Raw genomic sequence first — 22,990 nt, 5'->3', positions numbered from 1 at the left:
AATTTACTGGAGTTCCCCTTTTAAGCAAAGCATCCCGACATCTTTGGGGCTTTCGGTGGGACCTTTGATCCAACACCACTGTTGGACAATAATTTTCCCGGACAAAAAGGGAAACGAAGACCCTTAATTCATGCTCCCCAGAGGATGACCCCTGTTTCATTTTGGATCTTGCATGCAAAATATCTCGTGATTTAATGTACGCAATTGCTGAGCACATCCATACTCTTGAGGGGAACAACCCTTTTCTTTCTCCGATGACAAACCTTACAACACAACAATAGAATATTGGGATAATGACTGATGAGAAAATGTTTTTAGCTCTGCCTGGCAGATGCGGACCAACTTTATGGGAGATGAGAGATTTGGAAAAATAGGCAGTGATGTGGATACGTCAGTCATATTTTTAAACGATGGGAAAAATCAAATGCAATAAAGCAGAAAGAGCAATTTAGCGGGAGTTACGTCACCCAGGCCGTAAAATATTAGTCATCGGATGCATGTTCTTTTTAGACAAAAGACAACAAACAAGAACACAGAACAAATGAAAATGTGAAAGAATAATAAAATGATGGAGTTTGTTCAAGCAAAACTTATATATGCATCACAAAGAAGATCATGTGTAATCAGTCGAGAAGGTCTAGCTTATTATAATCAGTCATTAACAACCTGCTGTGGAGTGTTATTGCATCATACTCCTGTAATTATCAAAGTCCAAACTAAGCTGACTTCTATGCACAACATAATGAAACATGAAGTGTGATGTCTCCACTAACTGTATTGTGTGTAATTTTGTGAATTTTCAAGTGAATAAATCACGTACTAAAACAAAAATATGACACTTGTGCACTTGCATACAAATGTTGCTTTGCGCTGCAAGAAAACACACCCGCACAGGTTAACGGTGTCTCTCCACCTGAGCTCTCCCCCATGCAGGGAGGTAGTCTGTTCCCTGGGCGCCCCATCTCCTCCTCCTCCTCCTCCTCATCCTCCTCCTCCTCCTCCTCCTCCTCCTCCTCCTCCCCTCCTCCCCTTCCACCTGCTCCTTCTCCTCAACTCACCCCTCCTCCCAACCCCCCTGAGTCCCTAGCATCTGCACCGGGCGATGGCTCGACGGCACCTCTTACCTGCACGCAACGCCCCCTCCCTGGCAGACTACCAACCTGCATCGGGGACGTGGGCTGCCTCCACGGCGGGTGAGTCCAAACTCACTGGCAATGACAGTCTAGGAGCAGTAACCAAGGAGAGGACATCCCACCATTGTGTGTGGACCGATTTGCCTCCTTAAGACCAAAATGAACAACTTTCTGAGTGTTTTCCCGCTGGCCCTAAGAATGTGCATCAACTTGCATTGACTAGAGAGATGCGACTTGACCCCTCCTTGTGTTACCGCTCCTACTGTTAGCAGAGAGTCAGGAAGTTACTTCTACAACTTACATGCGAGTGTGGGGTCCAGTCAGGCTTCTGATTTAAAAAAAAAAACATCTCAGACTTGGAAGTGAAACGAGCCCGTCTCCGTCTTGTCTTTGCCTTCAGTGTGGTACCGCAGGAAGAACGACCTGCATGCAGTGAGGGGGCGTCTGCAGAGCCCAGAGTACAAGCTGAGCAAGATCCGCTCCTCCACCATCATGACAGACTACAACCCCAACTACTGCTTTGCAGGAAAGGCAGCTTCACTCAATGAACTGAAGGAGGTACCGCGCAAGAACATAACCCTTCTCAGGTACAGCACGCCTGGACAGGATAAATGTTCATTTAAAATTCTGAGAGCTTCCTGTGCTGACACGGTACAGATGTTCTCACTTGTTTTGCTGTATTTTTCATTTTGCTTTTTCAGGGCTCTCGGCCATGGTGCATTTGGCGAAGTCTATGAAGGACAGGTTCTGGGGATGAGCGGTGATAACAATCCCATGCAGGTGGCCATAAAGGTCAGCACCCACTCTGTGAAACATGGGGAAAATTTGCACCTAAACGTTAGCTGATACCTCACAAGGAATTATGTTGATTACGTGCAACCAACTCAACACCTCCACAGGGTTGATTCCACCTTGTGGATTTAAAGGTCACATGTGTGTGTGGGATTTGAAGAGACAAGATTGGTCATGCATCTATTTACAGAAAGGTTATTTGCTTCACTACGTACAAACGACCCTGATTCGAAAGAAGTTGAGACTCTGGGTAAAACGTAAATAACACTATGCAAAAGAACTTTACAAAGTGTTCCTGAGCCCAAGTAGTAATATACAGTCATGCGTTTTACAAGGTGGTGAACCTCGCCCCACCTGTGCCTGTGAGCGACTGAGCCTTTCAAGGATGTCCCTTCATACCCGATCACGAAACACCTTCTTTTGTTTTTCCTGTCCCAGCTTGCTTAAGGTGCTGCTGGCATCAAATTCAGATTAGGTATCGTGACTGCACAAAATGACTGATGACTGTGAAAAACAGGACATTTGTGCAGTCACTGAACTCGCTGGCCTTCGCACGGGGTAAAAGGGGAAAAGCTGAGTGAGCACCACATGCGCTTGCCTGCTTCTCAATGGTCCGCTGATTAGCTCTAATGATGTCTTCGCTCTTGACAATGGCACACGCTCGCCTCACACTTCTTCTCTGGTTCTCTCCACTCCACAGACTCTTCCAGAAATCTGCTCTGAGCAGGACGAAATGGATTTCCTGATGGAGGCGCTGATCATGAGGTGCGGCTCCACACATTCTTTAGTGCAGTTCACACCTTGTTTCACTTAATGCACCCCTTCTCATAGCACACCTGGCATGTGTGCAGATTAGTGTGCTTATGCCTTTAGACAGCAACTGGCTTCGTTTTGTGACTCAGCATATTACCCTGAGTTCGAGTAAATAACAGCTGGAGCCAGATGTGCAAATTCCCTCATTAGATAACACCTACTAAGATTATTCAATGACGATCAAGTCTGTGGGCCTGTGTTTTTAACGGTAATGCAGTCTAGCACCAACTATCTCAGTATGAGATGAGCACAAACACTGAGATAGTCACCCAGGTCACATGGACAGAAGCTTTTAAGGGACAAAACTAGCATAAAACCATTTTTGCTGTTACTAAATCTGGATTGGAGTGCACACAACAACAGATTTGTTTAAAAGCATACAATTTAGAGAATAATGACCGTTTTGAAGCCACAAGAGGAGTTGCGTGTGAGATTTAAGGGATTCTCGGGAGCAGTGGGGCATCCTCTTTTCACATCCTCTTCCAACCTGTGCGATCATTTGAATTCTCCTCACCTGAACGTTCACGTAAGCGAAGACCAGGAGGTGAAGTGTGGTCTTTAAGCTTCCCCTTTGTGTTCCATCAGCTTTTTCATTGGTCCTAGGGTTAGCTGTGTTTTAACTGTGAGAATGATTTGAGCCTGTCAGCCAAGATCCTTTTTTGTTTTGTTTTTTACAGATGACTTGATCTTGCAGACATGTTAAAACTTGCCATCGAAGATTCCTTTTCATTCATTTTAAGGGGATCCAGGACTCATTTGACAATAGATATATAGACATAGACGACAGACAATAGTCTCTTACCGCAATGTAGTAGTTGCAGAGTATTTTTTCATCTTAACTTTTTTTGTCTTTGGTGTATGAAAACAAAAGAAGAGGAAACATTAGGCCTACATTAACTACAATTAATGTTACTATTTCGTATATCTAAGAAAAGGAAAAAATACACCAATCATATCAAATTCACTGTGTTAAAAACATTGACCTTATAACATGAAGACTGAGGTTTCCAGGTGTGCAGCATTCATGGATGAAATGTTAAACGACTCATCCCTCAGCACAGTCCATAATTGTGATGACATTTATGTAGCTGGTATTTAGACATTTCAAAAGCCAGCTTTGTTGTATGATATAACACTGTGTGAACCAGCCCGTGTCCTCTCTCTCTCTTCCATCAGCGTTGTCACACAGCGCGTTTTACATAATCAACACACAAGTACATGTCTGCTAACCCAGTCTCTCTTCACCTTTTTTTCCATGCAGCAAGTTCAGCCACGAGAACATTGTGCGCTGCATCGGTGTCAGTCTGAACATCCTGCCACGTTTCATCCTGCTGGAGCTGATGACCGGAGGGGACATGAAGAGCTTCTTGAGACAGAACAGGCCACGAGCTGTGAGTCTGCACCACACCTTTCTCTGTGTGTGTGTGTGTGTGTGTGTGTGTGTGTGTGTGGTACACTAAATTGAGTTATGCTGTATCCAGGGCCAGGCCTCCTCTCTCACCATGCGGGAGCTGCTGCAGATGGCCAGAGACATCGCATTCGGCTGTCGCTACCTGGAGGAGAACCACTTCATACACAGGTTCAAATCCCAGACCCTGTTTATACTGCGAAGAGCTCAGTCTGAACACAAACTGAATATGGGGATCAACAACTATGAAATAAAAACAGTAACTGTAATCTACGCATTTATTGTTTTTTGTCTGTTTTTTTCTGATTAAAAAAGTCTAGAATAATTTCGGATCAGAAACAATGCAGCAAAGCTATCAACTATACTTCATATTTGAGGGGGTTGGAGAGTTTAGTGCCATCATGAGGCTAGATTTGGTAACAGACATTTGTTTTTCCAGGGACATTGCTGCTAGAAATTGCCTGCTTACCTGCCCTGGACCAGAAAGAGTAGCCAAAATCGGAGACTTCGGCATGGCGCGAGACATATACAGGTCTGTATGTTGACCCTGCATCGTCACACACCAGCATTCCACTTAATAAAGCACACAAGATGAGTCACGATGATGTCCTTTCACCCTGGGCATAACTCGGTTAATGTGGTAAACAGGGGGACACTTGAAAGGCTGCAGGGCCGGAATTTAAATTTCATGGCCCTGTGGTATTTTCCTTCTCCTCTTTTCTTCTAAGCTGACGTTCAATGGAAATTCCTAAATCCGATTGTTTATTTCTTCTCCCCAGAGCCAGCTATTACAGGAAGGGCGGTCGTGCCATGCTGCCAGTCAAATGGATGCCACCAGAGGCCTTCATGGAAGGAATCTTCACTTGCAAGACCGACACATGGTATAAATCCTAATAATATAACATGATATGTTTTCTACCGTAAGGCTCCGAACGGATAATTTCTTAAAGAGGAACTATTTTAGATTTAAAAAGGGGGAATACTCTCTCCTTTTCTGCCTTTGACATCACATACAGTACTACATTGAGTAGTCCCAACAGCATCATTTATAAGCCTCCTTGAAGGCAGTACAACACAAGCTGGAAAGACTTTCACAAACCTGGCCATTTTACCCCTCAGCACTGACCTACAGGGAACTCAACATCTTTAAAAGCCATATATCAAGTACACATCTTTACAAGACTGAACAGCATCTGTATTCAAGACACAGAGCAGAAAAGAGAACGCTGCGAGGAACAGGGTCCAAACCACTTCTCGGATGTCAGGGCACATATTTTTACATGAGCCTAAAATCATCAAAATATCTTTTGTAGAATGGAGGGCAGATTTGTTTACAGATCAAGTCTGAACAAAAGCAAAGTTGCGATCAGAATCTTTAGGCAATGACAAGGCAGTCATAAAACCTGGGGGTGGAGATATGCACAGCATCAGCTCAAATTTGACCACAGAAAAGTATAGCTGGGTCCAGACTCTCAGGAGGCACATTGTTCCTTCTTGCTTAATGTTGTTTGGAAGAGGAGTCGTTTTCCCAGGAGGATGGTGAACCAGACCAAACTGTGAAAGGAGGAGTGCGAGCTTCAGAGGCATTTCCTGTAGTAACCGGACCTCAACCTTTGCAGAAAAAAAACGTATAATTTGTTTTTTACTGGTGCGGCAAACAGAAACATTCTTATGCTTTCACTTACTGCTTTCATATTATGGGGCTCAGCTGCAATAATACTACATGCAACACACATTCATTTAGTCAAAGAGCTGCTTTGAACTCAGCCTATGAATGATTACTTCTCCAGCTGGTTCAATGTTGGAATATATAGTATTGATTCTGGTATCCTCAGTCTAAGGAGCGCAAAGGTTCAATGTGTGATTCACGGGATGGAGGCCGCTCAGTTGTTGATCTGTTTCTCCCCCTGCAGGTCGTTTGGAGTGCTGCTGTGGGAGATCATGTCTCTGGGTTACATGCCGTATCCATGTAAAACCAACCAAGAGGTGCTGGAGTTTGTCACCGCCGGAGGCAGGATGGATCCTCCCAAGAGCTGCCCAGGGCCCGTGTGAGTACTGGCAGGAAGTCCGTCGGAACAGATGAGTTCAAGCAGGGTCAGGCAGGTTTTCTGGGAGTAAATGTTTCACCAAATCTCTGCTATGATTATGCAAGATGGATCCTCAGTTTCAGGAGTGTGCTTTCCTTCCTGCAACACTATTCTTTAGTGAATGACTCGACTCGATTTGACCAAGAAAATACTCCCAAAGAACCGGGTCATGTGTGACATTTGTCAAAAATCTTAAATAGTACTAATTTACAAGACATAAGCTTATAACATATATCTGAGAGGTGTTTCTGTTACTGTGTAGTTATCGGATCATGACCCAGTGTTGGCAGCACTGTCCCGAGCACCGGCCCAACTTCTCCACTATCCTGGAAAGAATCAACTACTGCTCTCAGGTATGAGCTACGTCACACCTGTCTGCAGATGCATATGATTTCCATTAGTGTTGTATCATGAATGTACTCTTCTTTCTTCATTCTTCGTTTCGTGTGCTTCACTACCCTTTAGGACCCAGATGTGATCAACACCCCCCTACCAGTGGAATACACCCCAAACACAGATGATGAAGGTGGCAGAGTCATCCGTCCCCCTGACCACACCTCCAACAGCCTCACTCCGCTCGTGGTGTCCCACCCTATTTCCCAGGATTCCTCCTCACAGCTGGGCCTCTCCTCACAGCTGGGCCTCTCCTCCTTGGGCTTGGGTCCATCCCCTCTCCCTCCACAGCCTACCAAACCTCGTCTGCTCCTCCAAAGAACCCAACCCGTCCACCACGAAGTGACGTCATGCCGTGAGGCTTTGGAGCCATCCTGGGCTGAACCCGTTCCTGCCCCTGGGTTGTCAGCAGGAGGTCACTGGCTCCATCCAGAACCTCCTCATCACCGTCCTTGCTCCAGGAACAACTCCTCCTCAGGGAGCCAGAGGCTGAAGAACAAGACGAAGAACCTGTGGAACCCCACATATGGCTCTTGGGTTTTGGAAAACTTCAGGGGGAAGAAGACTCTCGCTCACACTCAGTCCATGCCGCTCTCCAGCTCCTCCTCCTCCCCCTCCAACACTCAGGCACCTCAGACCTGCAATGAGACTGGGTTCGACAGCGCCAGCCTTTGCACCCCCTCAACACCATCCCCTACCTGTCAGCCTCAAGCTGCATCGAGCACATCCTCCCATAAGACCCCAGCAGGTGGAAGCATAAAAGGTGGGATGGACCTGGCTAAGCTCCAGAGTTTCCCCTGTGGCAACGTCAACTATGCTTACGATGAGCAAAGCTACGAGGCAGAGAGCCTCCCGCTGGTTGTGCCCAAAGCCCCTGAAGCCATCACAAACACCAGCTCTGCCCCCAGTGTCTCCTCAGGGACCAGCCTGGGCCTCGTGCTAGGCCTCCACACCTCCTCATCCTGTATGCCCAAGCTGCTGCTGAAGCGCCACGCCAGCTACGGACACGAGGACATCAGGAGACACACCAAGGCTGAGAAACCCACTCGTGATCGAGACTCAGGCTTTTCTCTGTCCGAAGACCTCAGCGTCACCCCCATCTAAGAAACTGTAACAGAAATTTTAACTGAGATTAAAAGTGAACGTCACCCGGAGCCCCTTCTCTCACAGCCTGAGACTAGAGTCCTGGATCTCTGGAACAAAAAAGCATGACGGCTCCGCCACGTCTGAGAGCCACAACATCAAATTATTCAAGCTCCTGGAATGCTGGAAAACACACTCCCATGCACACAAACACTCCTCTGCACTGTGATACGGGGAGCCAACGCTGAACTTCTGGTACACTGGTAGCTGAACACTGAAGCTGAAACACGGCAGCACGCGGCCCTTTGCTTTCTCCAACTGCCATCCATAACTGCAGTAGTGGGCCTCCTTTTATACCCGTTTTGGTGTTTTCATGAGCGCTTTGAAAGTACGTTGCATCATAGTTAACAATCTGTAGTATTGTAGTACTGTTCACTGACTACAGTATGACCACAACAAGCCGAAAATATTGAGTCATTGGGAAGAGAATCTCCAAGCATTATCATAATTTTTAACTTCAACAGTTTGAAATTCAGGAAAAAGGCTGCAGAGTTACCGAAACTATTACATTTATAATTTACATTACAACTCGGTACACAAGCGTGTTTCTGATTTGCCCTCACCCAAATAATGTGAAAACACATACGCCTAGCATACCGCAATAACATGCATTTTCTGGTAATGTGTTTCATGTTTTCTCAGTAGTCTGGCAAAAACCCTCAACACAAGGTCTCCTTCCTTGTTGTTTCCAAAGCTTTCCTTCCTTCCTTCCTGAGCAGATTTGCTCAGTTGTCATGGAGATGGTTTGGTTGTTGGGATTGGGGTTGCATGGGATTGTCGGTCACGTTATAACAAGCGGTTGTATAAATGAAGAGACCATAAGGGATGGATATGAATCTTCCCCTGGCCGTCGTCTGACTCCTTCGCAATGTCTTTGACCTCTTGGAACATAAGGTTTCCTGGAACCTAAAACCTCTTGTTAAAGACCAGAAGTCACTGCTCCAGGCCAAGAAATAGTCCCACACAAACTCACGCACACCCACATTACGCTTTGGTTCTTGTACACATTACAACAATGAAGATATAATGTGTTTGGTAAGCTTAAGAGGGAATAGCAGGCAGATACAGTATTTTCAATTAAATCAATTAGTTGTCAACTATTTAACCACCAACTGCTTCTATAATTGATTAATAAAGCGAAGAAATCCTCCGATTTCTGTGTGTCATAATGTCATGAAAGACATTTTTATCCATTACTCAACAGTTCATACTATAAGTATAGGAACATTTCACACAAATGTTTGATAGGAAAAATTACGAAGTTGTGATATTTTATCCAAAAGGTCAAAGGTCAACTTCACTGTGACATCATAATAGTCTCCAAAAAATGTTCTGGACTTGATTCAACACCATAGCTCAGGAGGAGCAACTTGACTGCTGCATGGAGGCATACAACCGTGAGGCGGCGACTCTGGCTCACCTTTTTTGGACATTTTATAGACTAAATGAACGATTAATCGTTTTCACTTTCGGGTAAAGCCAGGCTGTTTCCCTCTGTTTCCAGTCTTTGTGCATTGCTAAGTTCATTGGCTTCCTTTTTTCTGTACAGACATGAGAGTGCTATTAATCTTGTCAAATAACTTTGCATGAAATTTTCCAAAATGTTGAACCATTCCATTGAAAAGCTGTGAATTGGTTTGTGGTAGACGCCGCTGCCACCTTGTGACTGGAAGTCCTGGGAGTTATTTGCAAAATTACACTGATCTTGATTTGGCTGTGCATTTAATTATTATTATTATTATTATTATTATTATTATTATTATTATTATTCCTGACTCTCTCTCCTAATGTCCCAATATTTAACTGGACTCATAAATGTGTAAGCATATAGACACTCATGATGACCATGCAGCTGTGAAAATATTTGCTATTTTTGTACTCACTCCCGTACACTGGACTAACCCATAGCATTTGTAGCTGTGTTATCATTTGTTTTTTTGAATTCATTGATGTTGATAATGATGTATTTGTAGTCGATCACTGCCATTAAAGATACCTCTGCACTGCACCTACTGAATGATGTGGTGCTGGTAGTACCTATGTTTACTCAGCAGGGGGAGGTATTCTGCTTTGATATACCAAACATGCTGCTGCAGGTATCTCAGTTCATACAATTACTAAAAATATTGAATTGTGAAAATGTGTATTCGGTATTTATGTTTTTAGGCTATTCTTATTTAATCCAGTTGGTAGCCGTAGCCGCTACATGTGTTCGTTTTGAGCCTAAACATGTCGATAGTTTATTTTTTCACATGTTGAATGAACGTTTGCATTTATATGAGGATGCTTTGGGCTCACCTTGTGTTTTTCATGCTCAGGCCCTGCTGGTATTAGTGATTTTGTTATTGCAGAGGTATCTCACATAGTCCTTGCAAGACTTTTGAAGGAGAGGTTTGTGCCATTCAGAAATATTGATTGCTGTGGAAGAAAGAAAATCATCCTCATCTTGCTCCCAGTGTTTATTGTTAATGGCCTGGTGCATTTTTATTTCATTGTGTTTTTCTGTATTCATAATGTAGCTGAGGGTGTTATGCCTTGACCAAAAATGCATTCTATGCAATATAGTCTTTCACATGTTTCATCTAACCTAACCGTGCCCTAAATAAATCAGCATATATTGATCCTATTGGTGTGAGTCTGATCAGTTACACAGAGTTTTCATTTCAGTGGTACAGTGAGTGAAACGTGAACTCAGACTTGGCTAACATATTAAAATACCACAATAGTGTTTTACTATTGACAATACATGTAACAGTATTTTCCCCTTTTTAATTCCACATGTACACATTTTCATCCATTTCATTTGCAGAGCACCGCTGACCAAAACCAAAGAATGTGCGGTAGCAAACGCTGCAGCATTGATACTCATCGAGGTTTGCAGCAGCACAAGAACGTAAAATAAATTTGAATTTAAAGTTTAAATGAAAGTTTGGTGGTGGAGTGTGTACCACATATTAAAGGGACACATTTCTCCTCTTATATGACGCACTAGTTATCCATCTGGATTGGTTTGGTGTGAGTTGCCAACTATTTTTTATTTTTTGCATATCACCACGCAGACAGAAGCGGCTCGGCCAAGTCGGACGCCATTAATGTTTACATCCTGCACGGTGACGAGTATAAGCCTCTCGTCCATGAAGCGCGCTTCCTTCTGCATGTTGATCCGGATGGTGGGTAGAACATAGTTCCTAAGTGATACTGATCACAACAAGGTCTGAGGATGATCTTGAGTAACCAGGCCATGATTTCTGAAAAGAGACATTGGTGAGTTTTTCAAAAGTATCTTTTTGAGCACCACAAGCCAAGAGCCATCTAGTTCCATCACTTTTGAGAGAAGGCCGACATCTCTGAAGCTGAGGTCTCCAAAACCCTTCAACTCGTGTCAACATGGATAAATAGCACTTCAGGTAAGAGGAAAATTTGTATTTTTGATATTGGGGTGAACTGTCCCTTTAAGGATGGCTCTCTCGATTCCAGCCCCGTCCCTTTGCTGCACATCAATCTCTCCTCTCTCTCCTGCCTTTCCTGTCCCTCCCCAGCCGTCACTATCTAAACAAAGAAGAAATGCCCTCCAAAAAATAATCTTTAAGTTTGATTACAGGAATAAAAGAAGGTAAAAGAAATATAAATTGATATACAATAAAAGACAGGCTTTCAGAACAGTGACAGATAATACACTCTAATCATTATACACATTGCAGTACTACAGTATACCGACAGTGTGTTATGTGTTGTAGTCGTGTGGCTATGAGGCCTGTGACCCAGTCAGTTTCACACTGCACAGAATTTCTCCTTTAACATTACTACAGATGTAACGTCAGAGCTTAAGGTTTGGTGGTATCAAGGAGGACTGGGTTGTGATTCCCCCACTTTCTCCCTTTATAAAAAAAAAAAAATTCTGAGCATTTCCTCCATATGTAACATCTCATCCCTGAAATTGAAATAAAGAATCCTTACACGTTTACTTCTGTTCGCTTTGTAGGAAGTTGAATTAGTGTCAGTTCATTTGCTCACTCACTCAGTAACTAGTGACAACTTTCTCAGCGCGTCTCTGCTCATAGTCCATCAGATCTCTTTTGTCAGTGGCTCCTTTTTTTTTTTTTACACTTAATGTTCATTCTTGCAGCATCAACAGATATGAGACCTCCCTTAAAAGTCTCTCCGTGGTGTCCGTTAAAACACTTTGAGTTCCTCTCACCCATCTACAACTCAAAGGTCACTGACCCTCTGGTTCTGTAGTTTGGCTGTTTTCTTTGGTGACCGAGCAGAAGGTTTCATCGCTCGCCCCTTCACTGCTCACAGACTCCAGTGTGTGGATGAGGTTGTCCAGCCCCCACAGGTAGCCATCCTCCCGGTTGCCCTCCTGCCAGGGGATGCCGTGGTTCAACGTCTGGCCGTCAGGTAAAACTGTGGTCTTACCAAAGTCAATCATCCAGACCTGGGCATTGCCCGTGTGATCATGGATAAAGAGGAGCGAGCTGCCAATGACCTACAAAAACAAACAGTGCTTCATGTTAGCTTTTGCTGCTTCTTTTCATCCATCAATCCATAAATATAAATGAGTGACAAATTAAAATAGTTAGCCTCTGTATTGGTCTGGATAAAAACAGTGAAAAAGACTACTTTCATTTTACTCCAAGTGGTCCATCCAACAAAACACTGACAGCTTAATCATGTGAAAGCATTATTGTAGGTTTCCAAATAGTACCTTTATACTATTAGAACTGTTAAATAACACCCAATTTAGAGTCACTTTAAAGGAACACATTTGTAACAATGGTTTCTTGAGTTCATCTGACAGGCCTGTGGTCTCTTCAAAGTTTGGAAACAGCGCTGAATGGTTTGATTATGAGTATGAAAAGGACATGGAAGACTTCACAGTCACAACATCTCACCTTAATTAAAAACCTATGAGACATTATTGGCGTACGTGTTAGAGAGCAGAGAGAATGTCTTTTGGCAAACTGTTCTATCCCTTGCGAAGCGCTTTCATATGAAGTGCTCGCGGCAACTCTTCACTTTTGCACTTTAAGTTTGCTTTGCTTCCTTTATTTGCTCATCTTTAGATCAGTCATCACCTCGTGTTGCTTGAAGAACGCCGACATCTTCAGGGCCTGCTGGATCTCCGTCAGTCTGCTCAGGTAGGACTTCTGCGTTTCAAGAGCAACCGTGAACAACAAGCGTTACCTGGCGCCCATGATTTCATTTCATATATCGTTTCATCTGGATCTAAATTAGTTTTGCATAACAGGAGAGACGGTGTACATTTGGGAACCTCCCACCATATAAGAAAACTCAAACAACATTGCAGTGTGAATATTTGCTTTCTGCGGTTCAGCTGGAATTACTCTGTGGTTTTAAATGCAATTCAAACACCTCGAGGCTGTTGACATTCATGATTAGACAGGCCCCGATCTCTTTCTGATGTGAGGACTGAGTATACAAATTCATTTACATTTGTCCAAACACTGAACGCGGATGTGATCGTTTACTCAAGCGGCGTGTTTGTAGATAGTCCTACAGGTATTACTTGGAAGATTCCTCTGTGTGTATAAACAGTGAAGTATGTTTTGTGTCTGAGCAGACGCTAACTTATTGCCACGTACTATGATGCTGACGTTCCCTTCAACAAAGTCCGTGAACACCTGGATGACATCCTGCTTCGATCGGGTTTTCTTGAAGTCAGTTCGACACGTACCGTCACATTTCTGGAAGAGAAGGAAGGGGCTGCATAAGAATACTGCACAATAAAAAAATTACCTCAAACAAAGTCGTCTACTTGAGAGCACATTTTATAACCTCAGCCAAGGAGGTCATGTTTTCGGTTGAGTTTGTCTATTTGCCGGCAAAATTACAGAAATGACTACTGGCCCCATTAGTTTTCACATTAGAGTCCACACTGACAGGCACCACTTAGCCTACACATCGCACATATAGGAAATAAAAGTTATTAAAGAGCATTTTGGACAGCGGTTTCACGGGAGAACTGGTGCAACTGTGACAGTGCTTTTCACTCAAACTAAGGTGTGGCGATGGAAATGGAAATGGAAAAACATACACGTGGCGGGTGTAACTCAGGTGGTGGCGCAGGTCGTCCAGTATTCTGAAGGTTCGGTGGTGTGTGTGCAGATCTGCATCATCAAAGAGTGGACTATTGGCCTCGTAGGTGGTCTGATCTTTCTGACTTATCATTAGCTCTCTTTTTAGTCCCAACCAAGTCCCGAGGAAAACATCTAGCTCTTTAGCTTCCTAATGACCCACTGTGTTCAACAGCTAGTCACATAATTTGTCTTTGTCTGCTGTTTTACTGGGTTTATCAGAGCTATTTCACAGAAACACTTGCCGACAAAACAGTAACGTGGCAGCCTGTGCTATCAAAACAAACTGAGAGAAGCTACAACGCTCTATTGAGTTGAAGGGACCTGCAGTGCAACTACCTTTAAGCATCCAAGTATGGATTTGGACATCAATTACAACGGCAAAGGTAAAGGCTTCAAATCATTCAGGACAGCCATAGTAATAATCATTATTAGTTTGTCTTTTGAATTTAGAAATATTATGTAGAATGACATGTAAATAATGTCCATGTCACTCCATCTACCTTGATCCCTTCTATCCTGAAGCCCAGGGTGTTGGTGGAGCTCATGGTCTCTCTCCACTGCATGTAGCGGGGCTTGGTGACGCCTCGTTGGGAATGCTCCTCAGGAGTCGGCCCCTCGCTGTCCACCTCCACCATCTTCTTGTACAGGTCCTCCCTCGGCTTGGGCCGCTCCCGCGCCCGGACAAGCTCCTCCTCCAAGTACGTCCTGAAGCATCAAGAGGAATAAATCTGTCAGAGACCACTGTGTTCTCTGCCCCGTACACAAACAGGGATGGTGGGATAGTCGTCATCACAGCATCTTTATTCAGTTATGGAAAAAATAGATTTTTCTGAGTTTGTATTGTTACATCATTAATATTGTAAATACTTAATTCCTGAGCTCGAATTCCCTTCCCAAAATTACACTGTGCCCCTTTAACAAAAGCACCCTTATTTTTACGAAGCCACTGTGACTTCAGTATACTTTTATTGAATACAAAGATCCACTGGGCTTTGTCATCAATATAAAAACCTTACAGTGATAACTTACAAAATACTTTTTTTTCGCTGGCTGCACTTAAAGCCAGAGATCAGCTTCTTTTCTAAAGTTGTTCGCTCATGCACAAAACGATGAGCAGTGCATTAAAATGCTCTGACTGCACAGCTGACAGCAACACACTGTGTGAGTATTCAATTCTGCTGGTGGACAGCACAGAGGCTCTCTCACACACACACACACACACACACACACACACACACACTCGCCGTATTCATACCAGACAATAACTCGCAAACAGATGTGAATTTCAGTTTCAGTTTGTGAGCTGCACTTCCTCTGTGCTGAAGAGGGAAGCTGAGAGGAGACTCCAGCGCGCAGTGTTCAACTGTGTGAGCGTCTGAGTGTGTTTGTGCAAGTTAGTGGTTTTGCAACTTTGCGGTTGAGAGTGTTTTTGACAAAGGGGAGTCTCCAGGGACACCCTGACTGTGTGAATGTATGTGTGTGTGTGCAGCCTCTAAAACACAGACACTCGCAGAAGCTTAGTAGACAATAAAGAGATTGGTTCGGGAGTGTTTTGTCATGTGTTTAAGGAACATGTGTATGTAAGTTTACTGCACATGTGCCTGACTCTGTGTGTGTGGCTGTTGTCTGAACAGGAAGTAAAGCTCTCAGAGGGGAGAATGTTTCGTACCTGCGCGCCTGTGCTTGCACCAACGTGTGCACACATATAGTCATACGTGCATTCATGCATATATAAACTGTACATGTGTTATGTGTGTGGACTTGAATATGTTTGTGTGTGCGTGTGTGTGTGTGCGTGTGTGTGTGTGTGTGTGTGTGTGTGTGTTTGAGCCTGTGCACATGATACAGTGAGGCACCCCGCCCGCTGTGGCAGGAAGCCAAGCATATAGCCTGCAGTTACAACAGGTGTTCCCTTGTAGAGCAGAAACGCTTCAGGCAGCACGTACGGTACTGTCACCAGTCTGCACATGTCTCATTAATGTTCTTTCAAAGAAATCATGAGCATTAACACAAACAACGATTACATAAATACCATCTGACGTTATCATTTCGTTCTGAGTGTAGCAGAAATAAACACAAAGAAATCTTCCTTTCTGACAGAGTGACATGTATGGTACATAAATATAAATGATACCAAAAATAAAATAAAATAATAAATATCCTGTACCTCACTCCCATCTTGCAGTCCATGACATTGGGAAGGTCAAAGTTGGCCAGCAGGTCGGTCATATGAAGGAAAGACTCTCCATCTTTCTCCACAACGCCATGGTAACCGGGAACAAACGGGAACAGCACGTCATCCCTCAGCTTCTCGAAGCACTGCATCTCGTTTTCAGAGAACTTCTTCAGGATGTTGCCCTCATCTGCTGCTTTGAAGTTACCTGATCGATGAGATAAGGGGGAACACTTTGGATTAGAGGCGTTAAGGAAAACAGAAAGCATTTTAACCCCTTGCTGGTGTGGTGATTGTGCCCATCCTCTTACCCGCCATCTTTCTCTTTCTATTAATCTGTCCAACAAAAATGACGCAACGGTAACAAAAATAAACGGCTCAGATGCTGACATTGGAAAACAGGACATTCGATTTCCTAGTCTTAAATATCACAAACAGTGTGTGATATGATAGGAACAGGTCGTACCCTTATGCCCAGCTAGCTGAACCCAGTTCAGTTTTCTCCTCTGAGCTGCAGTGAAGGGCCAGTGTACGATCGTCCTCAACTTCCACCACGGTTTGCTCTGCGAACAAGAAAACAAACAGAAGTGAATAAACACTCTTTGTTAGCGCTAAGTCAAGTTTTTTGAGTCCTTGCTCACATAAACAATCTGATAACAGGTCAACGTGCCGTAAGGTCACTGAACCTCGGTCCACCCGACACTGTCTGAGCAGAAATCTGATCACATAAGCAGTTCTACTCAGTGCATCTGATGCCAGGTCTTTAGTTTTCCACTGCGTGAAACCTCCAATCTAGGTCAGTTAAATGCCATTTCTGTGGAAACTCGTATCTGCACTCAGCATCACCATTCAGCGTCTGTGGTGATGGGCCTGCAACTTTGATTCAGAGTGATGTTTAAATCTACCATCAAACATCAGGAGCAGCTTCAGACATTTTTTTTTCTGGTTATACTGCTTTTTTTTTTTTATCTTCGTATGATTTAGATTCACACACTGACATAAAAAATGCATAGCTGTGTCGAATTTCAATCACTCAAGGGGAAATCTGATGACCGATGACTAATTTGCATCTAAACTCCCTATCACTGTGTCATATTTTACTGTGTCATATGAACTACCAGACTACTTCTTGTGTTTTGGTGAGGACTGCCAAACGTGATCAAAGATAACTTAAGTAACGTCGTAGGTTTTTTTTTCAAGAAGCTTCAAGAGTCACCCGCAAATTTTGGAAGCCTTGGTCTCTCAAACTTGCCATCATGATTCACCTGCCTACTTTGAGTTTTCAGGAGGAGTTGAATGTGATGCAGGTTTTGAGAGAGCAACGATAGCACAGTGGACAGGGCAATGTTTCATTTAGGTGCACCCAAAACTAGCCTACATTCATTTAATGTCTTAACAGATGAGGTAAATCATTATAATCAAGAATAAAAGGTGCAGACAAATGTTATTCATAGTTTAATTACAGCATACATGGCAAATTACTGTGTCCCATATAGCAGTTGCGGAAGTATTTGTGGATTTGCTCTGCTTTTTGTTGTTTTGTTTGTCAATTGTTTTTCCTGCCGAATGTCAGGTGCACCAGTTTCACCACTGAAAATCTTAATCGCATTTGACAGATTTTCGGGGCGCATGAGTGACCAAAATGGTCTCGCCCTGGAACCCAGGTGGAGCTCTATTTCCCGCTCTCCATCAGTCTCTTGCCTCCTATTCATTTCAGCCGACAGTCTCCTTCATTCAAAAATTGACTTCGTAGCATTTGGTTCGGCCCGATTGTTTTAACAATGGATCACTAACAAATACGCTGTATTTAGAAGTAGCACGCACAGCCAGAGCAAGGAAAAAATGGGTTGACAGTCATTTTAGAATCGCATTGTAGCCCTTCTGAAAGGAATTCATTCAAATCATAATGTGCCTGATGTGACTGTTTGCCACTGTTTGAACAGAATCCCGAACAAAGAAAATGAATAAACAACGGATGACAAGTGAATTATCTTTTATTGGCAGAAATGTTTATTTTTTTTTTCATGGCTGTTTGTTTAAGGACTCTCCTCCCACCACCCTCGCTCCCTCCTTCTTTCTCTTTGTCAGTCTCTCGCCATACACACAAAGCACACAACACACACACACACAGAAACACACACACACACACACACACACACACACACACACACACACACACAAACAGAGAAACAGAGAAACACAGTAACAGCTTGGATGTTTCACAGAGACACAGGAGTGCTTCACACTTCCAAGGAGCTGCCTGTATAATTCCCTCACAGAAAATAAAAAATAAAAACTGACCAGATCTTAATAATTCACACTTGAACACTGAGAGGATTGTGTTTCTATGCAGCCATCCCGAATAAAATTATAAGGGAACACTCTCCTCGGTGTTGGGAACAGAAAAAGTAACACGCGTTCTCGGATCCTATCTCCTCATCTTTGGAGAGGTCATCTTACTCTGTGTGTTCTGATTGAAACAGGAAGTGAAACAGGGATTCTCGTGTTAGTGAAACACTCGGCTCACGCTCCAGCGTCTCACAGCGAGCCTCCCCACTAATAGCAGAACTCAGCAGCAGCCTGCCTCTTAAATGTCAGGTGATACGCTTCACTTGCTGCCGCGCTACTTGTTTACTGATAATACCGCGTCGTGAGGCTCCTTACATTTTCAGCGTGTTACTGGTGGATTGCCCTTTTTTTTATTTTGACTGAAATAAAGTTGTGTAATATCTTATCTAGAGGCTAAGAGGGAACGTGAGCTCTGAAGTTTTCATGTAAACACAGCGACACTGCAGCCTTATGGCCGGTGTTTATGTTTTGCACCTCGTCTGGCATTGAAACTTCGTGTTATTCACACCAGGCTGTCCTGACCAGCCTTGATGACAGAAAGCACAAGAGTTTATACTGATAACACTCGGAATAACATCGCTTGGTCTCTTGAAATAGCAGGAAAAAGAAAAGAAAAAACTAAAATCGTCCACAACAAGTTAAAGCCCTGCATTTAAAATCTGATCTATAAGTGACAAAATCAAAAGTAAAAGAAAAATAGCCACTGATGTATATAAAGTGATATGTCACGTTGGTGGACTTTTTTTTTTTTGCTGCATCAATGCTTACTAGTATTTTACCATTGTAGGTTGCACAGGTCAATATGAACTATATTTGTGTACAATAAGGTACATTAGTCCAGTGGGTCTCTGCCTACCAGCCTGGTCTTGCCCCTGAAGAGTCACAAGATACAATGTGAGTCGGGAGATGATTAATTAGTCTGTTTCACAAATGTGTTATTCTTTTTAAAACTGACCTAACCTTATTGTTTTTTGTGAAATACTGGATCATTCGAACTCTTTGGATCTTTAATGTCTTGAACATATCAGACAGCTGAAACCCAACCACACCTTTCTTTATAAACACTGGTTTAATGCCTCATTGTTAATTGTATCCGATAAACATACCATACGGTTTTTAATGTAGAATCTTAATTTCAGAAACAACTGTGTAACTACACCTGTCCCGTAAACGTAGGGGAATAAAAAGAGTACGATGAAACGTGGCAGAAAATAGAATCAAACACTCGGTAACCTCAAAATTAAGCGCGAACCATTTGCAGACAGAATAATCATGTTGTGATTAGATCTACAGATACTGCGATCGTGATATGAGTCACGACATAAGTAAGAATGCAAAGTCTTATTTTTCATTTCCACTGAAAAAAAATACCAAAATGAAAATGGTGTGGGGTTTTTTTGGGTCTGCACCAAATGATCATGTGTCCTTAGGTCTGGATTAATGTCGTTCTGATACCGGAACCAGAATCTGAATCTATGCAACGGTTCAGAACCAAGTAATTAACTATACGAGATGGGAGTCCCTGTATGAAACTTTACAGATTGTTTACAACACGAGTAGCCAACTTTTAGCTTGTTTTTGCTGGTATCAGATCAGTACGCAGTATCGGCCAATACTCAAAGCTCAGGTAACAGAGTCGATGTTGGGAGAGAAACAAAGGTATGAGTTTGGGCTGCACATATATTGTTCCGGCATTAAATCACAATCACATCAATGTCATGCTACAAAGCTTTCATTTCCATTATTAAACTGGAAGGGAGGTCTGTCCGATTTTTCATTATTTAGTTTGATTTAACGGTTCTTGGATACATGAGAGCTTGTTGCTCGTGTGTGACGTGCTGCTTAAAACTGAAAAATGCAATAAATAAACTCCCCAGAATGAAAAGGGACCTGCTTTTAGGATTGACACCCTTCATGCTCGCTATTTGTGCTGTCAGACACTGCTGTTTCTTCATGACACCAGACCCGCTGTGTGTGTATGACACACTCACACAACACCGCGCTGATCTGCCAACAGTCAGGCTCGTCGATCGCAACGCTGCGAACACAGCCCCCTGAAAAAGCTAACTTCGCCGATTTCCATCGATGTGTTTCCAGGGACTGAGGAGAGTATGAGTGAGAAAGATGTGACTCACTCGGCCAGGTTAACTCATACCTGCCACGTGAAGGAAGCAATGCTGTCATCTCGAAGTGCTAATGGGATGCAAACCAATGAAAGATTTATTAAATCAATTATGTGGCCTGTTTGTTCAGCCTCTGCTGCATTTCCATTAGAAAGCACTTTAACATGCACTGCGAAGAAAGAAGCTCCGCTCCGAAGCCAAGTGCTGATACTCAAGTGTTTTCTGACTTCCTGATGTGGTTCTTCATTAAATGTCAAAGGCTCAAATTGGCGACTGACCACAAAAGAACACGATTACACAATGACATGGTAGCCGTCGCTGTACTTTGTGTGTTTGTGTGTGTGATCATGTGTTTGCGTGGGCTGATGAGTGGGCTGATGTGTGGGCTGGAGGAGCAGAAGCACACAAAGTGGCTATTTTCAGAGGTGACACAAGCACCATATTTCCATTTAACCTACCGTGTTCTTAAAGAGCTAATAAAGAGCTAGATTGGACTTTTATTTTGGAAAGCTGGACAGTGTTACATTCGGCAGACACTTCTTTCCTTCCAGGCTTAACAAGCAATGTGTATTCAGTCTGTTTAAAAGAAAGTGACAGCCACAGGCCTTGTATGGAGAAGGCAGAGAGAAGTGATAGCACCATAAAACACACACACACACACACACACACACACACACACGCACACACACACACACAGTGAGTAACGTGGTGACAGTGGAGACAAAAAGCAGATTCTGTTGTTAGCTGGAGAAAACCAGAAGGTGACTCACTAAGATCTCAGTCGACTTCCCCACGAATCACATGCAGGGAGTCGAATAAAAGCTCCGCAGCTGCACAAATATGTGCCACTCTGCCCAAATCTAGGTGTAAGACTTGAAAATGTGTGCCTCGGAACGACTTTATCAGCCAAGAATGTCAAACAAATTTCCACCCCTCGGCGTTGAAATGAGGGCCGGTCCTTCAACACCCAGTGTGTGCCGAGGGAGGGACGCACAGGAGGAATAAAGGTCAGGGTTGACAAAAACATAGAGTGACTGGTTGATCTGACATTTAACATGCAACAGATGCATGTTCAGGCGTTATTACTGGCATTACATGGATATGAATCACTTGTAAAAGAACAACAGCTCAGACAAAAAGGTTATCTGCAGCTCCTCCGTGTTGGTTCGAGTTCACTGCACCTGGGATCATTAAGGTGATGTGAGAGTCTCTGATAAGCCATCAAACATAAGGAGAGATAATGTGATTTCAGTCTCATTTCCTGGGAATGATCCTGTGCTCCCTTGGCAGCTTCTTTAATCTTTAACTGAAATCTCCCACATCTTTAAAACAACTTCCATGGATGCAGAACGGACACAAGTATGTAGAAGTGACTACTTTCCCACGAGACGTCTCATGTTGCACATCTCACTTGTGAGATTAGCAAAAAAAGAAACTTTGGAACACATGCAAACAGTGTAATCGGTTCCTCCGTGCAGTCAGGGAGATCCCACAGGTCTCCACTGAGGAAGTAGTTTGCTGACTGCTGCTGTGCTCCACTGTTTCTTGTTTTCAAAACATCAGCTCTTTGCTGTGACTGGGTAATTATGGGGGATGCTGATGTGAAAACACTAACAGGAGGTTACAGGTGGACATTCAAAACGGTTGTGTCCCAGGAGTCTCCATGTGGTCAGAAAGCTTTGAATTAATAAAACACATTCTGTAAAACTACAGTGCAATGATTCACTGATAAACCTGCTAGTGACCCTTGAAAACTCACCCACTCTGATAGCCCTCTACGTAACAGCCTTGACTCACCTCTCCAGTGTCCACCAGATGCTCCAGAGTGATGATGCCCTTGCTCTTGCTCTCGTTGTCACTCAGTAAATCATCCTCGGACTCCACAGCAGAGGACCCTGTGGAGGATATAGAAGAGTTGGACAGTTTCCTGCGCAAGGGACCGTCCACCACATCCTCCCAGTCCTCCTGCTGCATCTCCCGGGAGCAGCCGCCCCCCTCCGGGGTGATGGTGACCTGAGGTACCCGGCGCGCATCCATCACAGCGGGCGCTCCGGTTGCGGACGACGGAGCGATTTGGGCGGCTTTCTGAATGAGATCATCGCATATCTGGGAGGACTTCCCGGCGGCTCTCCGCTCTAAACGCGACCCCTCGTTTATTCCAGAAATCCCGGAATCTTTGGAGGTCTTCCTCCTGCACTCTTTGGGCATTGGAGATCGAAATCCGTCGTGAGGGCGCACGACGAAAGGCGCAAAAGCCGATTCGCTTTAACCTTCAAATCTGGTCATTTCACTTTCAGAAGCGCAGTTTCAGTTGAAGCGTTCGGTCGATCCTCTGAGGGACTTCCTTGTTGTTTGTTGTCCGAGTTTTTCACACATTAAACAGCCTCTGTGAGCCTCTGTGCTCCGTGCGCACTGTTGGAAAGGGGAACCCCTCTCTGCTGGCAGTGTGGCTCTCGCTCCGGTTTACACACGCGC

General features: G+C 43.8%; 2 protein-coding genes across 2 annotated transcripts in view; one reads left to right on the top strand and one right to left on the bottom strand.

Moving 5' to 3' along the window:
* Positions 1-10,391, top strand: part of ltk (leukocyte receptor tyrosine kinase) — a 58,374-nt gene extending 47,983 nt beyond the window's left edge. The window contains exons 20-29 of the mRNA XM_030391499.1: positions 1,534-1,720; positions 1,835-1,925; positions 2,626-2,690; positions 4,000-4,129; positions 4,220-4,317; positions 4,586-4,678; positions 4,926-5,027; positions 6,060-6,194; positions 6,496-6,586; positions 6,699-10,391. Of these exons, the coding sequence (XP_030247359.1) occupies positions 1,534-1,720; positions 1,835-1,925; positions 2,626-2,690; positions 4,000-4,129; positions 4,220-4,317; positions 4,586-4,678; positions 4,926-5,027; positions 6,060-6,194; positions 6,496-6,586; positions 6,699-7,730 (2,024 nt within the window). The 3' untranslated portion in view covers positions 7,731-10,391. The remainder of the gene's footprint in view (positions 1-1,533; positions 1,721-1,834; positions 1,926-2,625; positions 2,691-3,999; positions 4,130-4,219; positions 4,318-4,585; positions 4,679-4,925; positions 5,028-6,059; positions 6,195-6,495; positions 6,587-6,698) is intronic.
* Positions 10,211-22,990, bottom strand: itpka (inositol-trisphosphate 3-kinase A). The gene is made up of 7 exons (XM_030391500.1): positions 22,313-22,990; positions 16,510-16,606; positions 16,038-16,251; positions 14,371-14,575; positions 13,376-13,477; positions 12,848-12,919; positions 10,211-12,258 (listed from the first exon to the last, which is right to left on the bottom strand). Exons 1-7 carry the CDS (start codon positions 22,721-22,723, stop codon positions 11,986-11,988), a joined length of 1,374 nt encoding a protein of 457 aa, XP_030247360.1. The 5' UTR covers positions 22,724-22,990; the 3' UTR covers positions 10,211-11,985.

This window comes from Sparus aurata, chromosome 16 (genome assembly GCF_900880675.1).
Source record: "Sparus aurata chromosome 16, fSpaAur1.1, whole genome shotgun sequence".
NCBI classification, from domain to species: domain Eukaryota; kingdom Metazoa; phylum Chordata; class Actinopteri; order Spariformes; family Sparidae; genus Sparus; species Sparus aurata.
This window is presented reverse-complemented; position numbering and strand designations above follow the sequence as displayed.

Bases quoted from the DNA above. Each gene is read 5' to 3' on its own strand.
- itpka (XM_030391500.1), bottom strand. From the start codon at position 22,723: ATGCCCAAAGAGTGCAGGAGGAAGACCTCCAAAGATTCCGGGATTTCT. The intron at 14,576-16,037 runs GTACAGGATATT...TTGATGCTTCAG, and splicing joins GACTGCAAGATGGGAGTGAG to GACGTACTTGGAGGAGGAGC. The intron at 12,259-12,847 runs GTGATGACTGAT...TTGTTTTTGTAG, and splicing joins CGTTCTTCAAGCAACACGAG to GTCATTGGCAGCTCGCTCCT.